Source organism: Amblyraja radiata, chromosome 12, assembly GCF_010909765.2.
Source record: "Amblyraja radiata isolate CabotCenter1 chromosome 12, sAmbRad1.1.pri, whole genome shotgun sequence".
In the NCBI taxonomy this organism is placed as follows: domain Eukaryota; kingdom Metazoa; phylum Chordata; class Chondrichthyes; order Rajiformes; family Rajidae; genus Amblyraja; species Amblyraja radiata.
Window position 1 is genome coordinate 3,162,434 of NC_045967.1, and position 19,536 is coordinate 3,181,969.

Sequence of the window (19,536 nt, forward strand, 5' to 3'; positions counted from 1 at the left end):
TTAAACACTCTATTCCCAGTCTTGCACCTGGTGATTCACAGATAATAAAGCGTGCTTGTTTTGTGTGCAGCTTGAATCTCTGATTGCACAGAAGGAAAACAGTTTTTTTTTTTAATTTAATTTTAAAATTAATTTCTCAGCAATTGAATACCGTCAAATAATAAATGGAAAATCTAATGAAATCTAACATATGAATTTTCAAACAAAAATGCTGAATAGCAAATTACGTTACTTGAACCCTATTAAGTGCACCAGCAGTTTCAATCCCTATCAGCTACTTGTTTAAGAAGGAACTGCAGATGCTGGAAAATCAAAGGTACACAAAAATGCTGGAGAAACTCAGCGGGTGCAGCAGCATCTATGGAGCGAAGTAAATAGGCAATCCTCTTCGCTCCATAGATGCTGCTGCACCCGCTGAGTTTCTCCAGCATTTTTGTGTACCTATCAGCTACTTTGCAATTACACTATTTGCGATTCTGTGTAATTACAAAAAATAAACTCACGTTTCCTATATACCATTTACTGCTTAAACAATACAACTCTTTTCAAATCTACAAATTAATTCAAACCGGAGAAGGACAAATGTCAGTAGTATGGAACTAGCTGTTTGCAGAATAGTGTATCAGCGAGCATTTCAAAGGATTTAAAATGTTGGACATATGGAATAAATAGTCAAATTACCCATTTACAAAAAAAAAAAAAACGTTCAAATCAAGTTTAATATACTTGTACAAGTTTCTAACAGCATTCAAAATAAACCAATTCCTCACCAGACATTATAACACTGAAACAAACTGTCAGGATACTCGGGCTGAAACGGATGCTGATTCACCACAGACCCAAACCACCAGGCATCGTCTATTATACTGCGAAAGCGGTCTCCTGGTAAATCAGAAACAGAAAACCTTTAAATATCCCTGAGAAAGCACTTCAATAATATCAATTACAACCTAACCCTCACGTGAATTTTCATTCTCCTTTCTCCATTATTTTAGATTAACCAAATGGTGGAACAAATAAAATTAGACATGCACTAACAGCCAGAAATGTAGGATCACAGATATTTTGGTTTGTAGGATAAAGTAAGTTATAAATTAGGAAGTGTGGCGAAAAGAACAAGGCCATGAAGACATTTGAAAACAACAGTCAAAATTTTAAGAGTGAGATTTTCTAACCTGGCGCCATTGTAAGTCAGTAGTCACAGGCATGATGGATGAACTGGACTATTCTATGCCATGGCATAGAAAGTTATGGATCGAGTGCTGGAAAACAGTTTCAGTATAGATAGGTACTTGATGGCCAGCATGGACATGATGGGTTGAAGGGCCTGTTTTTGTGCTGTGTGATACTATGACTGTTATTATGTCATCTGGCTGTTTCCACAAAGTCAGAAATTAATGCGCTGCACATGCAGAAACAATTGACATAAAATATGAAGCATCCAGTGCTGGCCCAAGATTGATCCTGATCTCTTTGAATACTTGAAATCTTAAAGGTCCGTTGATCCTCTTGTTATCTCTTCAGGAAATTCTATTATTACTCAGTTCCTCTGGTTAAAATTCCATGCTGACTGAAATTCAATATGCTCATTTTTACCATTGATATTCCCCATGCTCACTAGTTGCTACAATAACCAGCCTCGAATATCTCAGTATATCTATATCCTCTTTAAATGAACAATAGTAGCACGATACCATCAGTCCTTTCGATCGAGTGGATTGGTAAATTAGTCAGACTGTTTGCCACTTTCATTCTTGCTCAAGAAACAGAATTTTTTGTATCTGGTTCTGGTAATTTATCTGCTTTTGAATAGTATTGAATCTTCGAGGAAAAAAAATAAAAATGATGGACGTAGTAAATGCTAGTATTTTACATACTTCCTCTAACGTTAATATTTCATTCAATTTTGTAAGGACCAGCTCAAAGTACTCATTTAGAATGTATCCATGTTTTCAACTTCCACATAGATTAAACCCATCTCTACGGAGACTTCCTCTTTCCTTGAATTTTCATTGATTTATATATTTTCAATTCAAAAGTGCCACAATATATACCTTCAAGAATATAAAAATTAATAAATTACAATAACGCAACTTTGATGCCAATGAATGTGCTTAATATCCACTTGCAATACTAGAAAAAAAAATTGGTGCTTTGTTGAAAGTAAAGCAACTTCCAAAGCTGTTGACAGTTTATTTTTACTGGCTTTCCCAAAATGATAACAAATTAATCTAGATGAGAAAAACGAACTCACCAACTTTCCAGTTTCTCTTTTTAGCGTCATCATAAAATTGCCTCAAAACTAAAAAGTCAATGACATCTGGCATATCATGGTATCTGTAAATTGTCAAATAGAAGGTCGTTGTAATTTAATAATTCACACCAGCACATTTTACAATAAATCTGAATTGAAAATTCTTATATCCAAAACTGGGCGTTGAGGATAGAAATGGATGGGTCCAGCACAACCCGATACATACGAGAGAAAAACATGTTAAGAGCAAACCAGGAGGTAGCAGAAAGAAACTTCAGAATTTCCAGCTGCTCTCCATTCAGATTCACAAGCAGCTTGCTAATTTCAGGGAACAGAACATCAGACATCAAGTGTTCAAAAGGGAACTGCAGATGCTGGAATATCGAAGGTACACAAAATTGCTGGGGAAACTCAGCGGGTGCAGCAGCATCTATGGAGCGAAGGAAATAGGCGACGTTTCGGGCCGAAACCCAAGAAGGGTTTCGGCCCGAAACGTCGCCTATTTCCTTCGCTCCATAGATGCTGCTGCACCCGCTGAGTTTCCCCAGCAATTTTGTGTACCATCAGACATCAAGTGATAGGTGAAATTATGAATTAAAAATTTGTATTGTCCTTTGTCCTCCATAAAATAGCAGAAGTGTCTTCCTCTTACTGCTAAAATTATAAACCGACCAAAGGAATCAGAAGGGATTGTTGCATTTTCTCCATACAGTAAGTATAGGTAGATCTGTTATAAAGCAATAGTTGCTTTCCGAAGAAACGTCATGTTATAGTAGATCGCGCCATATATAATATATTATAATAGAATATAATTTAATTGTGGAAAAAGTAGAACCTATTAATCCCTTGACAACCAACTTCTGCCATCATGTTTGAGAGCTAAAATTCTACAACTTCGTCAGGGAAACATATTGAGCATCTTTTCAGTCATTACCATGCCATTCCTTTTATGCCAACTACCTTGGGGGTACAGTAAATGCAATTAATACAAACACAAACTTCGCTTCTTGTGTGCTGATTAAGAAATCGTGACAGAGTTTGCTTTGCAAGGGAAGTATTTGTTCTTCAACTGATCAGAATATCTGCCTATTATGATGAAACTGCATATCTCTTTCTCGATGAAATTGCAGTTACTTACTTAATAGAGAAAGATTCTCCAGTCATTTTGCCAGTAATAGGATCTAACAGAGAAAGCTTCAGACAGCATAATGTAGGCGGTCCAACTTCATACTTGATCCCAATGACCTTCACAATCTCTTGTTCCTATTGTTTAGTAAAATAATAGGAAATTTGTTTAGGCATAAAATAGACAATCCATGGATATTTATCTATAAAAATCTGCATGTTCATTATTTTTAAACTATCTTTTTATATTTTTTCTACCATATCATGGCCTATAATAGTATTGATCATAAAATAACAACTTAGTTCATAAACACTTTTAGTTTAGAGACATAGTATGGAACCAGGTCCTTTGGCCCACCAAGTCTGCACCGACCAAAGATGACCCGTACACTAGTGCTATCCTACACACTAGGGACACTTTACAGTAGCCAATTAACCTACAAACCTGCATGTTTTTGGAATGTGGGAGGAAACTGGAGAACCTGGAGAAAATTCACATGGTCACGAACAAACTTCATACAGACAGCACCCATAGTCAGGCTCAAATCCAGGTCTCTGGCGCTGCATAGGAGCAAATCTACCGCTGTGACGCCCTTAAATCCTCTAATAGCAACATATTACAATTGCAGGGCTGTCAACATTGGGTGAGAGTTGGGAGTGAGAAATTGCAAGAGACCAAGCCCGAGGGAGCATAGCGACCGGGGTGGGGGGGGAGGTTGCATACTGTAGCGAGTCTTTTAACTTACACTTGAATGCAATATATATGTTTTAAATTGGATTGGAGCGTTTTTGAAAGGGGGGAGGCTGTGCGATTACTGATCACTGGCCTTGGGGGTACCCGGTGAGGGAGTGGAGCAACCAAGTGGGGAGAGGGTGTGGAAGAAGGGTGTCCCCCCTCCCAGGGTAGGAACTTTTTGAAATTTGATGTATTAAAATCATGTTTTAGTGCACTGTAGAAGTATGATTTCAATGTTTTTTGTATGAAGTATTTTGAAGAGGTAACATTTTAAGGGGTAACTTTATCCACACAAAGGGTGATGGGTGTATGGAACAAGCTGTCAGAGGAGGTAGTTGAGGCAGGGACCATCCCAACATTTAAGAAAAAGTTAGACTGATACATGATAGGACAGGTTTGGAGGTATGGACCAAAAGCAGGTAGCGTAGCTGGGACATGTTGGCGGGTGTGGGCAAGTTGCGCCGAAGGGCCTGTTTTCACACTGTATCACTCTATGACTACATTATACCTCCACCATGCATGAATGCTTCAAAATCAAGTGATTGGGTTTTATTGCCATATACTCAAGCATAGAAACATAGAAAATAGGTGCAGGAATAGGCCATCGGCCCTTCGAGCCAGCACTGCCATGATCATGGCTATTCATCTAAAATCAGTACCTCTTTCCTGTTTTTTCCCCATATCCCTTGATGTCGTTAGCCCCAAGAAAAAAATGTAACTCTCTCTTGAAAACATCCAGTGAATTGGCCTGCACTGCCTTCTGTGGCAGATAATTCCACAGATTCACAACTCTCTGCGTGAAGAAAGTTTGTCCTCATCTCAGTCCTAACTGCCCCCCCCCCTTTATTCTTAAACTGTGACCCATGGTTCTGAACGCCCCCAACATCGGGAACATTTTTCCTGCAGCTACAGTAAGTGGAAATCTAGCAGGCAAGCAGGATGCTTTCACCAACCACCCCCATTTGAAGTCCACTATCTTCCGCCGTATCTACCCAGTGCTTGGTACTTACTTCCAGCAGCCACTGGTTGTCCTCCAGGATGCACTCTCTCTCCTCTCAACCCCCCCGCTATCTCTCCCTCTGTCTCTCCTCTCACCCTCTCTCTCTCTCTCTCACCTCACTCCCTCTTGCTCTCTCTCCACTCTCTCTTTCTCCTCTGTCTCTATCTCCTTTGCCCCATCTCTCTCTTTCCCCCTCTCTCCCTCTTCCCCCTCTCTCTTTTACCACCCCTCTCTTCCCCCTCTCTCCCATTCTCTCCTCCCTCTCCACCACCTCTCTTCCCTCTTACCCCTCTCTCTCTCTTCTCCCCCTCTCCCATACCTCTTTCCCCCTCTCCCTCTTCTCTCTCTCTCTCCATTCACCCCCCCCCCCCCTCTGTCTCTCCCCTCTCTCACCTCCCCCCCTCTCTCTCTCTCTCTCTCTCTCTCTCTCTCTCTCTCCCCCCTGTCTCCTTCCCCTCTCTTTCCACCTCCCTTTGAGAGTCTGTCCCTTCGGCATAGAGACTCTCGCGGCAGCGGCGCGACGCTTCCGACGGCCCGGGACACTCGCACTGTCCGGAGTGCTCCATGGCCGAAGCTGCAGCGAGCGACTCGCTAACCGCGCAAATACTCATCAGCCCCGCAAGCACTCACCAGCCCTGACTCCCCGCATCTGTATCCGCCCGCTGCTTCCATCCCTCCCTCAGCCCCGGCTCTCCAACACCCGCGGACCATGCAGTTTATCAGAGTTCTTAAATTTTCGTTGATCACAGAATTTCTCACCACAGAGCATGAGAAATTTCTGATCAGCGTGAGGGTGTGAGAGTTTGCTCGAGGGCGTGATTCTCACGCTCAAAGCGTGAGAGTTGGCAGCCCTGCAATTGTTACAATCGCCAAGGAATCCAATGAATCCATCTATCAACCAGATAATTTTATCTGTAGCATGTTTATTGAAGACCTGGCCCTACATTACCAGAAATATACTCTCCATATTTTCCATTCCTACTCACCCACCTTGCAGATGGGGTTAACTAGCTTTCTCTGAAAGATCTTCGGCTTGAAATATTTATTTTATTTCTATTTCCAGACACTGCCCGAACTACCAAGTACTTCCAACCTGTTATGTTTTTAGTCCATATTGGCATACTAACTGGCCACTGTAAATTTGGTTTCATGGTAGATAAATGTAAGAATCTGGAGTGAATTGATGGGAATAAGATGAAAGTGGAATGACAGAAAATGGGTGTTTAATGGTTGGCACAGACAGTGGGCTGAAGGGCCTTAGTTCCATGCTGTGTGCCTATATAATGATCATATTCAAATAGGGCACAATTTGTTCAAATGTATTTTTGACTGACATTTTAATCCCTTTGGATAACTGACTTGAAAAAAATACCAGTTGATAAATATCATTAACTCTTCTGAAAGCTACACAGCTTCTTTGACTGACTATCACAAGATCAATAAAGTATAGCAATTAAAATTCTGAACTGAAAATAGAACATTCATTCACAGAGAATATAAATGAAATAATTGTGAATAGCTACATTATCTTACACAAGACCATTTTAAAAATAATTTGTTGGGTGCAAAAGAATTGAACTGATTTTTAAGGCATTTACCTTTACATAAGCCACACTCACCCTGAGTTCTAATTTGATCCATGGTTGCTTCTGAAGGTTTACATTGTATATTTTTGCTTTTTTAACAGCTTTCACATATGCTTCATGTCCTTGACGAAAATATACAGCCTGGAAAATAAACAAAATTCTTAACTAAGAGCATAAGGAATTAAAATTAGATGATTTTCTGTTCAATGAACAATTCCCTTTCCACACTTATCCTGACCAATATCAATTTAATTTTCCAAAACAACTTCTCATTAACAACTGTGCTTTCTGTTGGATTTTTTGAAAAGCTTGTTTCCGTTTGTTCAGCTCTTTCGAACCAATACCAACAAGTTACTTTGAAAATTAACATAACAGTGGTTTATATTTAAATAACAGAAATTGGCCACTCAATCCCAGAGTTCCACCAACACTATCAATAAATCGTCCTATTCCTCTGGTGTACGACCGGGTGGATCCATTGGATTCAGCTACACATCCACTAATTATTATACATGTCAATCTATTCCTATTTGACTGCCTGCTCGCACTTCCTATGCTATCTGCTCCAGACAGAACCACATAATCCTAATGCTAGAACGTTATTTTTATCCCAATCTTCATTGGTTGAGCAATGGTTTTTCATTTGAGCAGCCCAACCAGGAGACAGCTTAAGAATACGATGACCCGTGTTAGGGGCTCCACAGAGTCGATATGCTATTTCTGTTTGATCGGCCCATTTTAAAAAAAAGTGAAAAAGATGAGATCTTTGGCAAGGTTGTACAGAGAAACAAAGACAGTTAAGGAGTAACAAGATGAGGAGTGAGCAACAAGAACCATGACATTTGTTACATGACTAACACTGGATGTTTATGTATCAGTAAATGTGTATTTCGAATCCTGGGAGAAAGTGGTTTGAATTGTAAATTTGGCCCTCCCAGAAAGGAAAGTATTGTGCACTACCATTATTTATTCCATTCTCCCTCTCACTTTACTGAGTTTTCCCATTCGCCTTATCTACTTATGGTAGCAAGCACCCGGTGTTGGGGAAACTAAATTCTCAAGAGTTCTCATACACAAAATACAAAGAATGCTGACTAGTGGTCAGACTAGTGGACTGTTAACCTTTATTATAAGAGGATTGAAGTATAAAGGTATATAATAGTTTTGGTACAGTTGGGAGTGTTAAGTACAGTTTCAGAGTCCTTGTGCAAGGGGAGATATTTGCATAGGTTAGACCAGGGAATTGATTCCCAAGATGAAGCCAAATGGAAGGTGATTTCATTGAAATGTTCAAGATTCTGAACGGGTTCCATGGCGAAGACATGGCAAATATGTTTGCCCTCATGCGTTGTCCATTTACAACAGGGAGAAGCAGGAATTAACTTATCTCCATTGGGCTATGAATTATTTGAAAACTTATTGAGTGCCAAGAAGGCCACATCATTGAATATATTCAACAATTAATTTTACAATACGAGGTAGCCAGAAATAAATGAAATGGGCAGACAAAAAGAGTTGAGCTCAAGATCTATGATCGTATGATCTATGATCTTATTTAATATTTGAGAACCAAAGGACAGATGTTCAAGTGAGGTGGAGGGAAACATTTAATAGGAACCTGAAGGTAGTTGAAGCAGGTTCTATCACAACATTTAAGAAAAATTTAGAGCAACGTGGATAGGATAGGTTTAGACCGGTGTCGCCAGGATAGTGGGCAAATTGGGCCAAAGGGCCTGTTTCCACTGTATGACTATGATTATGACCTAATAGCTGAACAAATCAGTGTATGGCAGCAGTACACTGAGACAGTATACAGATTCAACAGTTTGGCGTCATTTTCAAGTCCCAGTTGTTGTAAGTCCAGGGTTCTTGGCCTATCCTGGGGCTTTGGTGGGAAAGCTCAATTGTAGGACATCTGTGTAAGAACTGCAGTCCTTCAGTACCCTAAGGCGTCATATCATTTTCCAATTCAATGGATGCTTTCAAGCATTTGCATCACAGTTTCAGTGGTCATGCCCAAAGGTTAAATCTATAGCATTTGCTCTAAGGTTAACACTAAACCATAGCAGAAGCAGAGCTCAAGGTAACAGATGAATGGAAGACAACTAGAAAACAAGGATATCCCTTCAATCAAGCACTAAACTGTGCTTAAAAGTGAGGTCTGAACTGATGAACACATTATTCAAGTACCAAGGTCAACTATACAGCGAGCTGGGTGTTTTGTTCTGGTGCACAAATCTGAAGTAATGTTCTTTTCTTGTACATTGGCAGAGTATTTCACAGAGAAAAATTAGAAAATCTTAGGACACCTGGCTGTGTCTGAACAATACTGACAGTGATTTTTTGTGTTTTTTTAATATTTTAATCAGCAGTTATAAAAATCGCTGCATGTTAGATGTAGTGATCAGATGTTTCAATATTTAAGGCAAAGAATGAAAACGAGGAAGTGATTAAAATTGTCATTCTACAATATTTACATAATAAATATTAAAACAAATTGCAAAACAGTGCATTCAGAAAGTATTCAGACCCCTTCACTTTTTCCACATGTTGTTACATTACAGCCGTATTCTAAAAAGGATTAAATTCATTTGTTTTATCATCAATCCACAATACCCCATAATAAAAAAGCAAAAGCAGGTGTTTATAAACATTTGCAAAGTAACTAAAAATAAATAACTGAAATATCATATTTACATAAGTATTCAGACCCTTTATTCAGTACTTTGTTGAGGCACCTTTGCAGCAATTACAGCCACAAGTCTTCTTGGGTATGATGCTACAAACTTGAAAACCTGTATTTGGGTAATTTCTCCCATTATTCTCTGCAAATCCTCTCAACCCGTCAGGTTGGATGGGGAGCGTTGATGCACAGCAATTTTCAGGTCCCTCCAGAGATGTTCGATCAGGTTCAAGTCTGTGCTCTAGCTGGACCACTCAAGGACATTCACAGACTTGTCACAAAACCACTCCCTGCATTGTCTTGGCTGTGTGCTTAGGGTCGTTGTCCTGTTGGAAGGTGAACCTCCGCCCCAGTCTGAGGTCCAGAACGCTCTGGAGCAGGTTTTCATCAAGGATTTCTCTGTACTTTGCTCCGTGTATCTTTCACTCGATCCTGACTAATCTCGCAGTTCCTGCCGCTGAAAAACATCCCCACAGCACGATGCTGCCACCGTAGGTATGGTATTGGCCAGGTGATGAGCGGTGCCTGGTTTCCTCCAGACGTGACACTTGGCATTCAGGCCAGAGTTCAATCTTGGTTTCATCAGACCAGAGAATCTTGTTTCTCGTGCCTTTTGGCAAACACCAAGCGGGCTGTCATTTGCCCTTTACTGAGTGGCTTCCGTCTGGCCACTTTACCATAAAGGCCTAATTGGTGGAGTGCAGCAGATATAATTGGCCTTCTGGAAGGTACTCCCATCTCCACAGAGGAACCCTGGAGCTCTGTCAGAGTGACCATCGGGTTCTTGGTCACCTCCCTGACCAAGGCCCTTCTCCCCCGATTGTTCAGTTTGACCAGGCGGCCAGCTCTATGAAGAGTCCTGGTGGTTCTAAAGTTCGTCCATTTAAGAATGACGGAGGCCACTGTGCTCTTCGGGACCTGCAATGCTGCAGAAATTGTTTTATACCCTTCCCCAGATCTGTGTCTAGACACAATCCTGTCTCGGAGGTCTATGGACAATTCCTTCGTCTTCATGACTTGATGTTTCGCTCTGACATGCACTATCAAATGTGGGACCTTATAAAGACAGGTGTGTGCTTTTCCAAATTATGCCCTATCAATTTAATTTACTCCAACCAAGTTGTAGAAACATCTCAAGGATAATCAATGGAAACAGGATGAACCTAAGCTCAATTTTGAGTGTCATAGCAAATATGATATTTATGTAAATATGATACTTGTGTACATATGATATTTCAGTTATTTATTTATTTGCAATAATTTAAAATAAGGGTGTAACGTAACAAAATGTGGAAAAAGTGAAGGGGTCTGAATGCTTTCCGAATGCACTATAGACACAAAATGCAATTTCATATCACAGACATACTTTGTACATTTGAAAAGGTGAGAAAGGGCAGCACGGTTGCGCAGCTGTAGAGTTGTTGCCTTACAGCGCCAGAGACCCGGGTTCGATCCCGACTATGGGTGCTTGCCTGTATGGGCGTCCTGCGTGGGTTTTCTCCAGGATCTCTGGTTTCCTTCCACACTCCGAAGACGTACAAGTTTGTAGGTTAATTGGCTTGGTATAATTATAAATTGTTTCTAGTGTGTGCAGATAACGTTAATGTGTGGGGATTGTAGGTCAGTGTGGACTCGGTGGAACAAAGGGCCTGTTTCCGCACTGTATCTCTAAACTGAAACTAAATAAAAACTTACTTCTTCGCCCATTTGGGGCACAAATGGCGATCTGCGTGGAACGGTATCGCTGATCCAAGCAGGAGGAATCCATTCTTCAACAGGCACACCATCCAATGCAAGTTCACCTGGCCTCTGGAAAAGGAAAAACCTACATGAAAGTTTAATCTATCATGCAACATATGAATTAGTGAAGTAGAAATGGATGTGAAAAATCAATGTTATACATAAAATAAAAGTAGGAAATACAAGGTTTGTTTATTAATTCATCACATGCAATTAAAAGGAAAATGTATTTAATATCTATAAGCACCTATCTTAATTTGAGTGCACATCAATAAAAAATACCAATAAGATGATAGAAAAGTGGCTTGGCCCTTGCAAGCCGCAGAGAGAAGTGGTAAAGTAAACCTCAAGTCAAAAACATTAATTGTCCCATCTTTAAACATAGAATATAGAACAGTAAAACATAAAAGGACTTGATAAGGTTCCACATGATAGATTACTGTGGAAAGTTAGATTGTATGTGATCCAGGGAGAGCTGGCCAACTGGATAGATAATTAGCTTAATGGAAGAAAGCAGAGGTTGTTTTTCAGACTGGAGGCCTGGGACTAGTGGAGTGCCTCAGGGATCAGTGCTTGGCCCATTGCTGTTTGTGGTTTAAATCAATAATTTGGATGTGAATGTACAAGGCATGATCAGTAAGTTTGCAGGCAACAACAAAAATGGGCGGTATCGTAGATAGCAAAAATGGTATCATTGATCAGCTGGGCAAGTAGGCTGAGAAATGGTTAATATAGTTTATCCATGTGTCAGGAGTTCCATTTTGGGAGATCAAACCGTGGCAGGACCCTCACAGTGAATGCCAGGGCCCTGGAGAGTGTTGCAGACCAGAGGAATCAAACAGCGCAGGTTCAAAGTTCCCTGAAAGTGGTATCACAAGTAGATAGGGTGGTCAAGAAGGCCTTCAATAATCAGGATATTGAGTATTGAAGTTGGGATGTTATGTTACAGTTGTACGTGGGTTCTTGTACAGGAGTTGCGAGCCTGAGGGAGAGGTTGGGCAGACAAGGACTTTATTGCTTGGAGCACAGAAGGCTGAGAGATGATCTTACAAAAGTGTACAAAATCAAGGGGAATAGATCGGGTCAATGCAGAACTGCCTGAGGAGGTAGTTGAGGCAGGTACTATACAACATTTAAAAGGCATTTGGTCAGGTAAATGAATAGGAAAGGTGAGATGGAAGCGAGCCAAACGCGGGCAGATAGGACTAATGTTAATGAGGAATCTTGGTCGGCATGGGCATGCTGGGTCAAAGGGCCGGTTTCTATGCTGCATGTCTCAATGTCTCTAACAAGCCTACAATATCTGAGCCAAACATGATGCCGAGACCATCACTGATCTACCTGCACTTAATCCCTCCATTCCTTAAATGTCAATAGACAATAGACAATAGGTGCAGGAATGGGCCATTCGACCCTTCGAGACAGCACAGCAATTCACTGTGATCATGGCTGATCATCCACAATCAGCACCCCGTTCCTGCCTTCACCCCATATCCCTTGACTCCGCTATCTTTAAGAGCTCTATCTAACTCTCTCTTGAAAGCATCTGGAGAATTGGCTTCCACTGCCTTCTGAGGTAGAGAATTCCAGATTCACAACTCTGGGTGAAAAAGTTTTTCCTCATCTCTGTTCTAAATGGCTTACCCCTTATTCTTAAACTGTGGCCCCTGGTTCTGGACTCCACCAGGAACACGTTTCCTGCCTCTAGCGTGTCCAAACCCTTAATAATATTATGTGTTTCAATATGATCCCCTCTCATCCTTCTTATGGTGCCCTGAAATGGGGGGACTACGTATAAACACTGCTGTAATTTCTACATGGTGAAACAAAAATGTATAAAAATGACCTTTATTAAAATCTGACAATGTGCACTTTAACAAAATGTGATTTTTTTTCTATTACAAATATCAATTTGTGGAGTACAGAGGCAAATAAAAAAAATGATGGGTCTTTGTCCCAAACATTATGGAAAGCATTGTATTTCCCCGTTAGCACGTACAATGGCGATGGAGCTCGTGATTAGAGCATCACGGTAGGTCATCGGCGGGGAGAGACTGCAGGAAGGACTGCGCCTCTCTCCAATCAGGGCCAATATAGATGATATAACCTTGGGGACCACAACAGTAACTTGGACAAGAAGGTTGTAGAGAAGTTAAATGATAATCTTAAATGGGCTAGATTGAAGATTAAGCCTAGCAAGTCACGGAGCATTTTTTTGACAAGGGGAAAGGTAGTAGAGAAAAGGTTCTGTGTAGATGAAGAAGAAATTCCGTCCATAATGGAGAAAACAGTTAAAAGTTTGGGTAGGTGGTATAACAGGAAGTTGGACGACACTGTACAGGTTCAGCAACTTAGAAAGGATGTTACTGACAGGTTAGAAAGGATAGAGAAGTCAAGGCTTCCAGGCAAGTTGAAGTTGTGGTATTTGCAGTTTGGGTTATTCCCCAGGTTGATGTGGCCATTGACAGTACATGAGGTGCCAATTTCTAAGGCGGAAAGGTTAAAGAGATTGGTTGGTTTATATATTGGGAAATGGTTAGGAGTTCCTAACGGTGTCTTAGTAATATGGCTTTATATGGGAAAGGTAGTCTCCATTTACCATTGTCTAGCCTAACAGAGATGTTTAAGTGTGCTAAGGTGAGGTTAGAGTTGCAATTATCAGGGAGTAAGGATACCTTGGTTGGTAATCTGGTGCCAAGTGTAACTAGAGTAAGGAAGTGGAACTCAAAGCAGGCAGTGGAAGAAGCACAAGCATCTCTGAGGCATACAGACATTGTTGGTAGGGTGCAGCAAGGGAAAGGATGCATGGGGCTCAGCACAGGGAAACCGGTGTGGCGTAAGGCAGGTCCAACAGAGGAGGAAATCGGTTGTAGAGCAGGTACATCGTCAGGAGGAAGCAGTGAGACGTGTAAGGGCAGTAGCTCCAGTTAAGCAAGGACAGTGGATCAACTGGGAAAGTGTAGAAAAGAGGTGGTTTAGCTGGAGGGACCTGTGGTGTATGGCGGAGGGGTAATGCAAGTTTCCTTATAAGGGCTATTTATGTGCTGCCATCACCACAGAACCTCAAACAATGGGTAGGTGGGAACCCGGTATGCCCCTGGTGTTCAGAGGAGGCAATGTTGAGGCATATTTTATCAGGATGTAGGACTAGTCTTTCTCAGGGTTGGTATACTTGGCGGCATAACCATGTATTGAAGTGTATCTCAGCAGCAATTGAGAGGAGAGTACAGGTGAATTCAGGACTGGGAGTGTAGCAATTCATTTTGTCCGTGAGGGAGAGAAAGGTAGAGGAGGGAAGTTTACTGACAGGTGTGAGTCAGGCCAGTTACGGGAAGCCAATGTTTGGGAGATGCGGGTAGATTTAGCAGGAAATAATTACTACTAGTTTGAGGCCTGATATAGTGTTATGGTCAGTTAGTCAGCAGATAGCGTATTTTATAGAACTGACGGTGCCTTGTGAGAACTTAGTGGATTAGGCTTATGAAATAAAAAGGCTTAGATATGTTGAATTGGCAGCAACTCATTGAGTTGCTTAATGATTGGCTAGGATTAGTGGCAGATAGGATGCAGGTGTTTAGCATTTGTTAGAGTGAGCTCATTGGCTGCAGCTTACTTTATTTAGTAGATACTGGGAGCATAGGTGGTGAGAGCAGGTATTGAGAAGGGTGGTTCTGGGATGCCAGAACCAACTGTTGAGCCCTCCTCAGGAGTGTTGTGGGCATAATTCAATGAAACATCAATGAAGGGAGGTGCCCACTTGATAACCCCAATGATATACTTGCATATACAGGATTTGATTTTTTTTAAAGAGCTAATTAATATGATGGTAGTGGGGTTTTTTTGCATATAGAGTCATTTATTGTAAGTTGGTGTATTTCGTTAGATAATACTTTGGTTTTGGGCTTGGTCTTCTTAGTTGAGCGCTTATCTTGGAGTTTATAGCACAAGTACTTTGTGTTTTAATTGTAATTTTATTTGGTTAAACACAATTTATTCCAAAGAGTTCATATTAAAATTACTATTTTACTGCTCTCTTTTATTTATAGTAGATGTAGTCTAATGGGACAAGGGATTTATGACTTGTTTGACATTTAAACTTTTATATTTCAAGCAAGTTAATTGATAGATTTCCAATGACATACAGTATTCACTCGCATTCATTGCATCACAGTGGAATAAATACTTACATATAAAGATCTGGGGTCACAGTAACTCTGAACGACAGGGAAGATATATACTGAAAATGTACCGTTGAGTAACAAAATCAATAATAACACCTTAAGCAAAGTATGAATTATTTGCAACATCTTGAAGATATTCAGCTACGATTCTATCAGATATTATGAATGCAAACTATTCAGTTGGTAAATCTGAATGCTATATCTGGATCCTGCTATTAACAATTTTGATTTCAACCCAATATAATCTGCAGGTGGGTTAAGCAACACTCAAATGCACGTTGGATCACAGGAGTTATTTCACTTTGCATCAGCAATGTAAGGTCTATATAAAAATCCTTCCGAACAAGCCAGGTAAAAATCTCAAGAAAATGTACCTTTTGCTTGGACTGTTTGGATTTTTTACGTTTTACAGTCAATCTTTCACCCATCTTTTCATCGTCAGAGCTGCTCCTGTTGTGTCTTACTTTTCGTCTCACCAGTCGCTTGGGAGGCTGCAAGTTAATGCCTGCATCTGCTGTCCAATCTGAATACTCACTTGAAGAATCGCTAAATTTAGAATGTTGGGAAAAGCACAATAAGATTTTAAACTAAATTTTACAATTTGGTTCGTTAGCAAATTATGGAAAACTAAAATTAACACCATCTGAAAATTTGAAACAAAAAACAGAAACTGCTGGAAGAAAGAATGGTGAGAGAAAAACCGAGTCAAATGAAAGCTCAGGGTACAATTGAGGACTTGGGTGTTCTGCAATCAGTCATCCAAGCCATGTGGTTTTTCCAATGTAGAGGCCTCAATAATGAATTCGTGATTTTCAAATAATGTTTCCTACTTGCATCAAATACTTTGTTTGGTTTAGTTTAGAGATCCAGCATGGAAATAGGTGCTTTCCCCCACCGAGTTCATGCCAACCATCAATCTCCAGTTCAAACGAGTTCAATGTTATCCCACTTTCCCACTCTCTACACAAAGAGCACGAGCAATTTACAGACATCAATTAACCTGCATCATCCATTTTCATCTTCCACCCCCTTCCCACACATTTCACCGACCAGATTCCCTCCCCCATCTGAACCACCTCATGGGTCCCATTATTATCTTCCAGCAATGATAGCCTTTTTGTGTTCCTGCTCATCATCTTCTAGCAGCCATCTCCATGTTCATCCTCCCCTGCCCTCCACCTGAATCTATTACTCCTTGTTTTTACTTTCTTTGCCTGTCACCATGTCGGTCTCATGATTCCATCACTCCTCCAGCTGGCTCCTTCCACCCATCATCTTTCATCACTTTGAATCCACAACATCTACTGGCCCATGTCTCAACTTCGCCTCTCCTCTATATACTGGTCACCCTCCCCCCCACTCTCAGTCCTGGTGCAGGCTCTCAACTCGAAACGTCAACAATTCCTAGCTTCCCCCACAGATTCAGCTCTATTGCTGAGTTCCCCCATTTTTTTCATTTTAAATTGCAGGGAGAAGAGTGGAGAATACTGAAGAAATGCATGTAGAGACTCCAGAACTGCAGATCTTGATCAAAACAAAGTGCTGGAGGTCAGGCAGCATCTGGGGAGGGAATGTACAGGTGATGTTTCATATCAGGACACTTCAAACTGAAAACTCTGAAGAAAGGCCCCAACCCAAAACGTCGTCTATCCATTCCCTCGCCTAATACTGCCTGATCCGCTGAGTCACTCCAACACGGTGGTTTGATGAAGGAAATGCCTGTGATAGGGTGAAAACCAAGTTTGAGCATATAGCATTACCATTTTCAGTGCCATCTAGTTAATATATGAATGAGGCAAAAGAAACAAAATAACATGAAGGAATTGTGCAGAACACTACTCGCTAGAAATCTGAAACAATAGAGAATGCTGCAAATACCAATGGCAGCAGGCAGATGACAAAGAGTCAAAGCTCCAGGTGCATGGTGATAGTTGGATAGTTTTAATACAAACAGGGAACATTTATCTGACAACCTTGACTTCAACCCCGATCCTCTGCATTGGAGAAACCAAACAAAAATTGGGTGGCTGTTTTGCAGGTCTCAATTCAGTTCCTAAGAGTGACCCCAAGGTTCCAATCACCCATTAAGTACCCCATCCCACAATAATCTCCTTTATTATTGCCCACCACCCCTCTCAACTGAACCCATGATAGTTAACTTCAACTGTTGTTTCATTTCGAACATTAAATTTGGGACAACAGCAAAATTAGCGATATAAGCTATGATTAATGCATTGAACATTAAAAAATAAAGTAGACTGAACTCAGCTGTGACATCCTTCACAAATGGTCATTTAATACTCAGTGGAAAAAATGCACATAAGTACAGTAAGATTTATGTCCTGACAGCCTAACCTATTAAATACAGCAAGGAAGGAGTCTGATTGAATAAACCCCACTTGTCTGGAAAAGTGCAGCTCTAATAAAACACAAGCAGCACAGCGCATTCCATAGCAAATCAACCCGATTCACGACTACCACATCATCCACCACCAAGGTTGCAGTGCAAATCATTGACAAAATGCACTGCAGCATCGTACCACGTTTCTTACACGTCTCAAAAACTTGTCAGCTTGAAGGAAAATGAAGCAAACGAATGCCAGTGCCTGCAAGCTACTTTTCTCGTGAAATATATCCTCCAGTCTCTTGTTCACATACTTGGAACATTTTTTTTCCCCCACAAGACTTTGCTGAACCCTCCATGCACTACTTGCACACCCCTTAGGATTGAGGAATTTGGAAAAGGCCTTAAATGGCTGCCTTGCTACCAATATCCATGACACAAATGAGGGAAACTTTAATCACATGAATTAAGCACGAGGATTAGTACCCACTGAACTCCCAAGAATAATTCATCAAGAAGATTGAGAGGCCACTAATGGTCAAGAAAAATGTATTAAGGCTGCCAACCTGGAAGTGCTTTCACTCTGCCACTCTTCTTCAACATCTTCAGATGATCCATCACTTCCATCAACTGTCTCCATTTCCTGCTTAATACCAGAAGTGTAGTATTAATAATGAGTATTTGCTATCTGTCATCTCACTCTATATTGGATTACTCTATGGAATTTGAGTGACAGTATTACAAATTTCCAAAATGGATGCTTTCAAATTACAAGTTATTTTCTTAATAATGGGGTGATGAAAACAAATGTTAATTAGATAATGGCCACAGACAAGTCCATAATTCCCTGAAAATGGCAAATACAGATCGACAGTGATGAAGAACACATATGGCATGCTCGCTTGCATAGGTGAGGCATAAAATGTAAACATTGGCACATTATGTTGCAACTTTACAAAACACTGGTTCGACCACACTAGCAGTATTGTGTGTATTTCTGGTTGCTACTATATAGGAAGAATGTGATTGCACTGGATAGAGTACGTATTTATCAGGATGTTGACCGATTTGGAAGATTAGTTGTGGGAAAATAATTGATAGAGTAGGCTTGTTTTCTTGGAGTGGTGGCCAAGGGATGACTTGAATTGTAGTATATGAGAGAAAAACAAGAGAGCATAATTTTAAGCTGAGAGTAAAAAGTTTTAAAGGGGAGCTGAGCATAAAGCATTTTATTTAACAAAGTGGTTGCTGGTGCAATTACTGTAGTTGGTCAAAATGGTCATCAAGGACATGGTGGGCCCAAGGGCCCAGTTCTGTGCTGCACAACTCAACACCTGTCCCGAAACCATCTCCCTCAACTCCATCCATGAATCCCGACTGTTCTTTCAAATGTGGCAGAGGTTCACTTGCACCTCCTCCAACCTCATCTAATGCATCCGCTGCTGTAGGTGTGGTCTACATATCGGTGATACCAAGCGCAGATTGAATGATCGTTTCGTGGAACACATTCACTCAGTCCGCCTGCGCCTATGCCTATGCGATCACCCGGTTGCGAAACACCTTAACTCCCCCTCCCATTCCCACACGGACCTTTCTGTCCTGGGACTCCTCCATTGTCAGAGTGAGGCCAAACGCAAATTGGAGGAACAACACCACATGTTTTGCTTGGGCAGCTTACAACCCTGCAGTATGAATATTGATTTCTCTAAATTCAAATAACCCTTGCTTTCCCTCTCTCTCTCTCTCTACCCTCCCCCACTAGTTCTCCGACTAGTTTCACTGCCCTCTGGATTAATTTTACTGTTTGTATACTTCGTTGTCAGCTTCCCTCATAGCCAACAATGAGCCATTGTACAACATCTTTACAACATTATTTCTATACCTATC

At 40.9% G+C, this 19,536-nt stretch overlaps 1 protein-coding gene across 4 annotated transcripts in view; it reads right to left on the bottom strand.

Moving 5' to 3' along the window:
- Nucleotides 1-19,536, bottom strand: part of brwd3 (bromodomain and WD repeat domain containing 3) — a 114,986-nt gene that overhangs the window by 41,459 nt on the left and 53,991 nt on the right. Inside the window, exons 22-29 of one of the 4 annotated variants that reach the window (XR_004413582.1) lie at nt 18,216-18,295; nt 15,680-15,851; nt 11,080-11,226; nt 6,735-6,842; nt 3,393-3,517; nt 2,255-2,337; nt 1,176-1,262; nt 774-882 (exon numbers count right to left, since the gene is read on the bottom strand). Coding sequence is in view for 3 of the 4 variants with exons in the window: in XM_033030112.1 (XP_032886003.1) it covers nt 771-882; nt 2,255-2,337; nt 3,393-3,517; nt 6,735-6,842; nt 11,080-11,226; nt 15,680-15,851; nt 18,216-18,295 (827 nt within the window). In the remaining variant the exon portion in view is untranslated. Of the gene's footprint in view, nt 1-770; nt 883-1,175; nt 1,263-2,254; nt 2,338-3,392; nt 3,518-6,734; nt 6,843-11,079; nt 11,227-15,679; nt 15,852-18,215; nt 18,296-19,536 lie in introns of those variants that run through there. The other 3 variants (XM_033030113.1, XM_033030114.1, XM_033030112.1) reach the window with 3 other exon arrangements.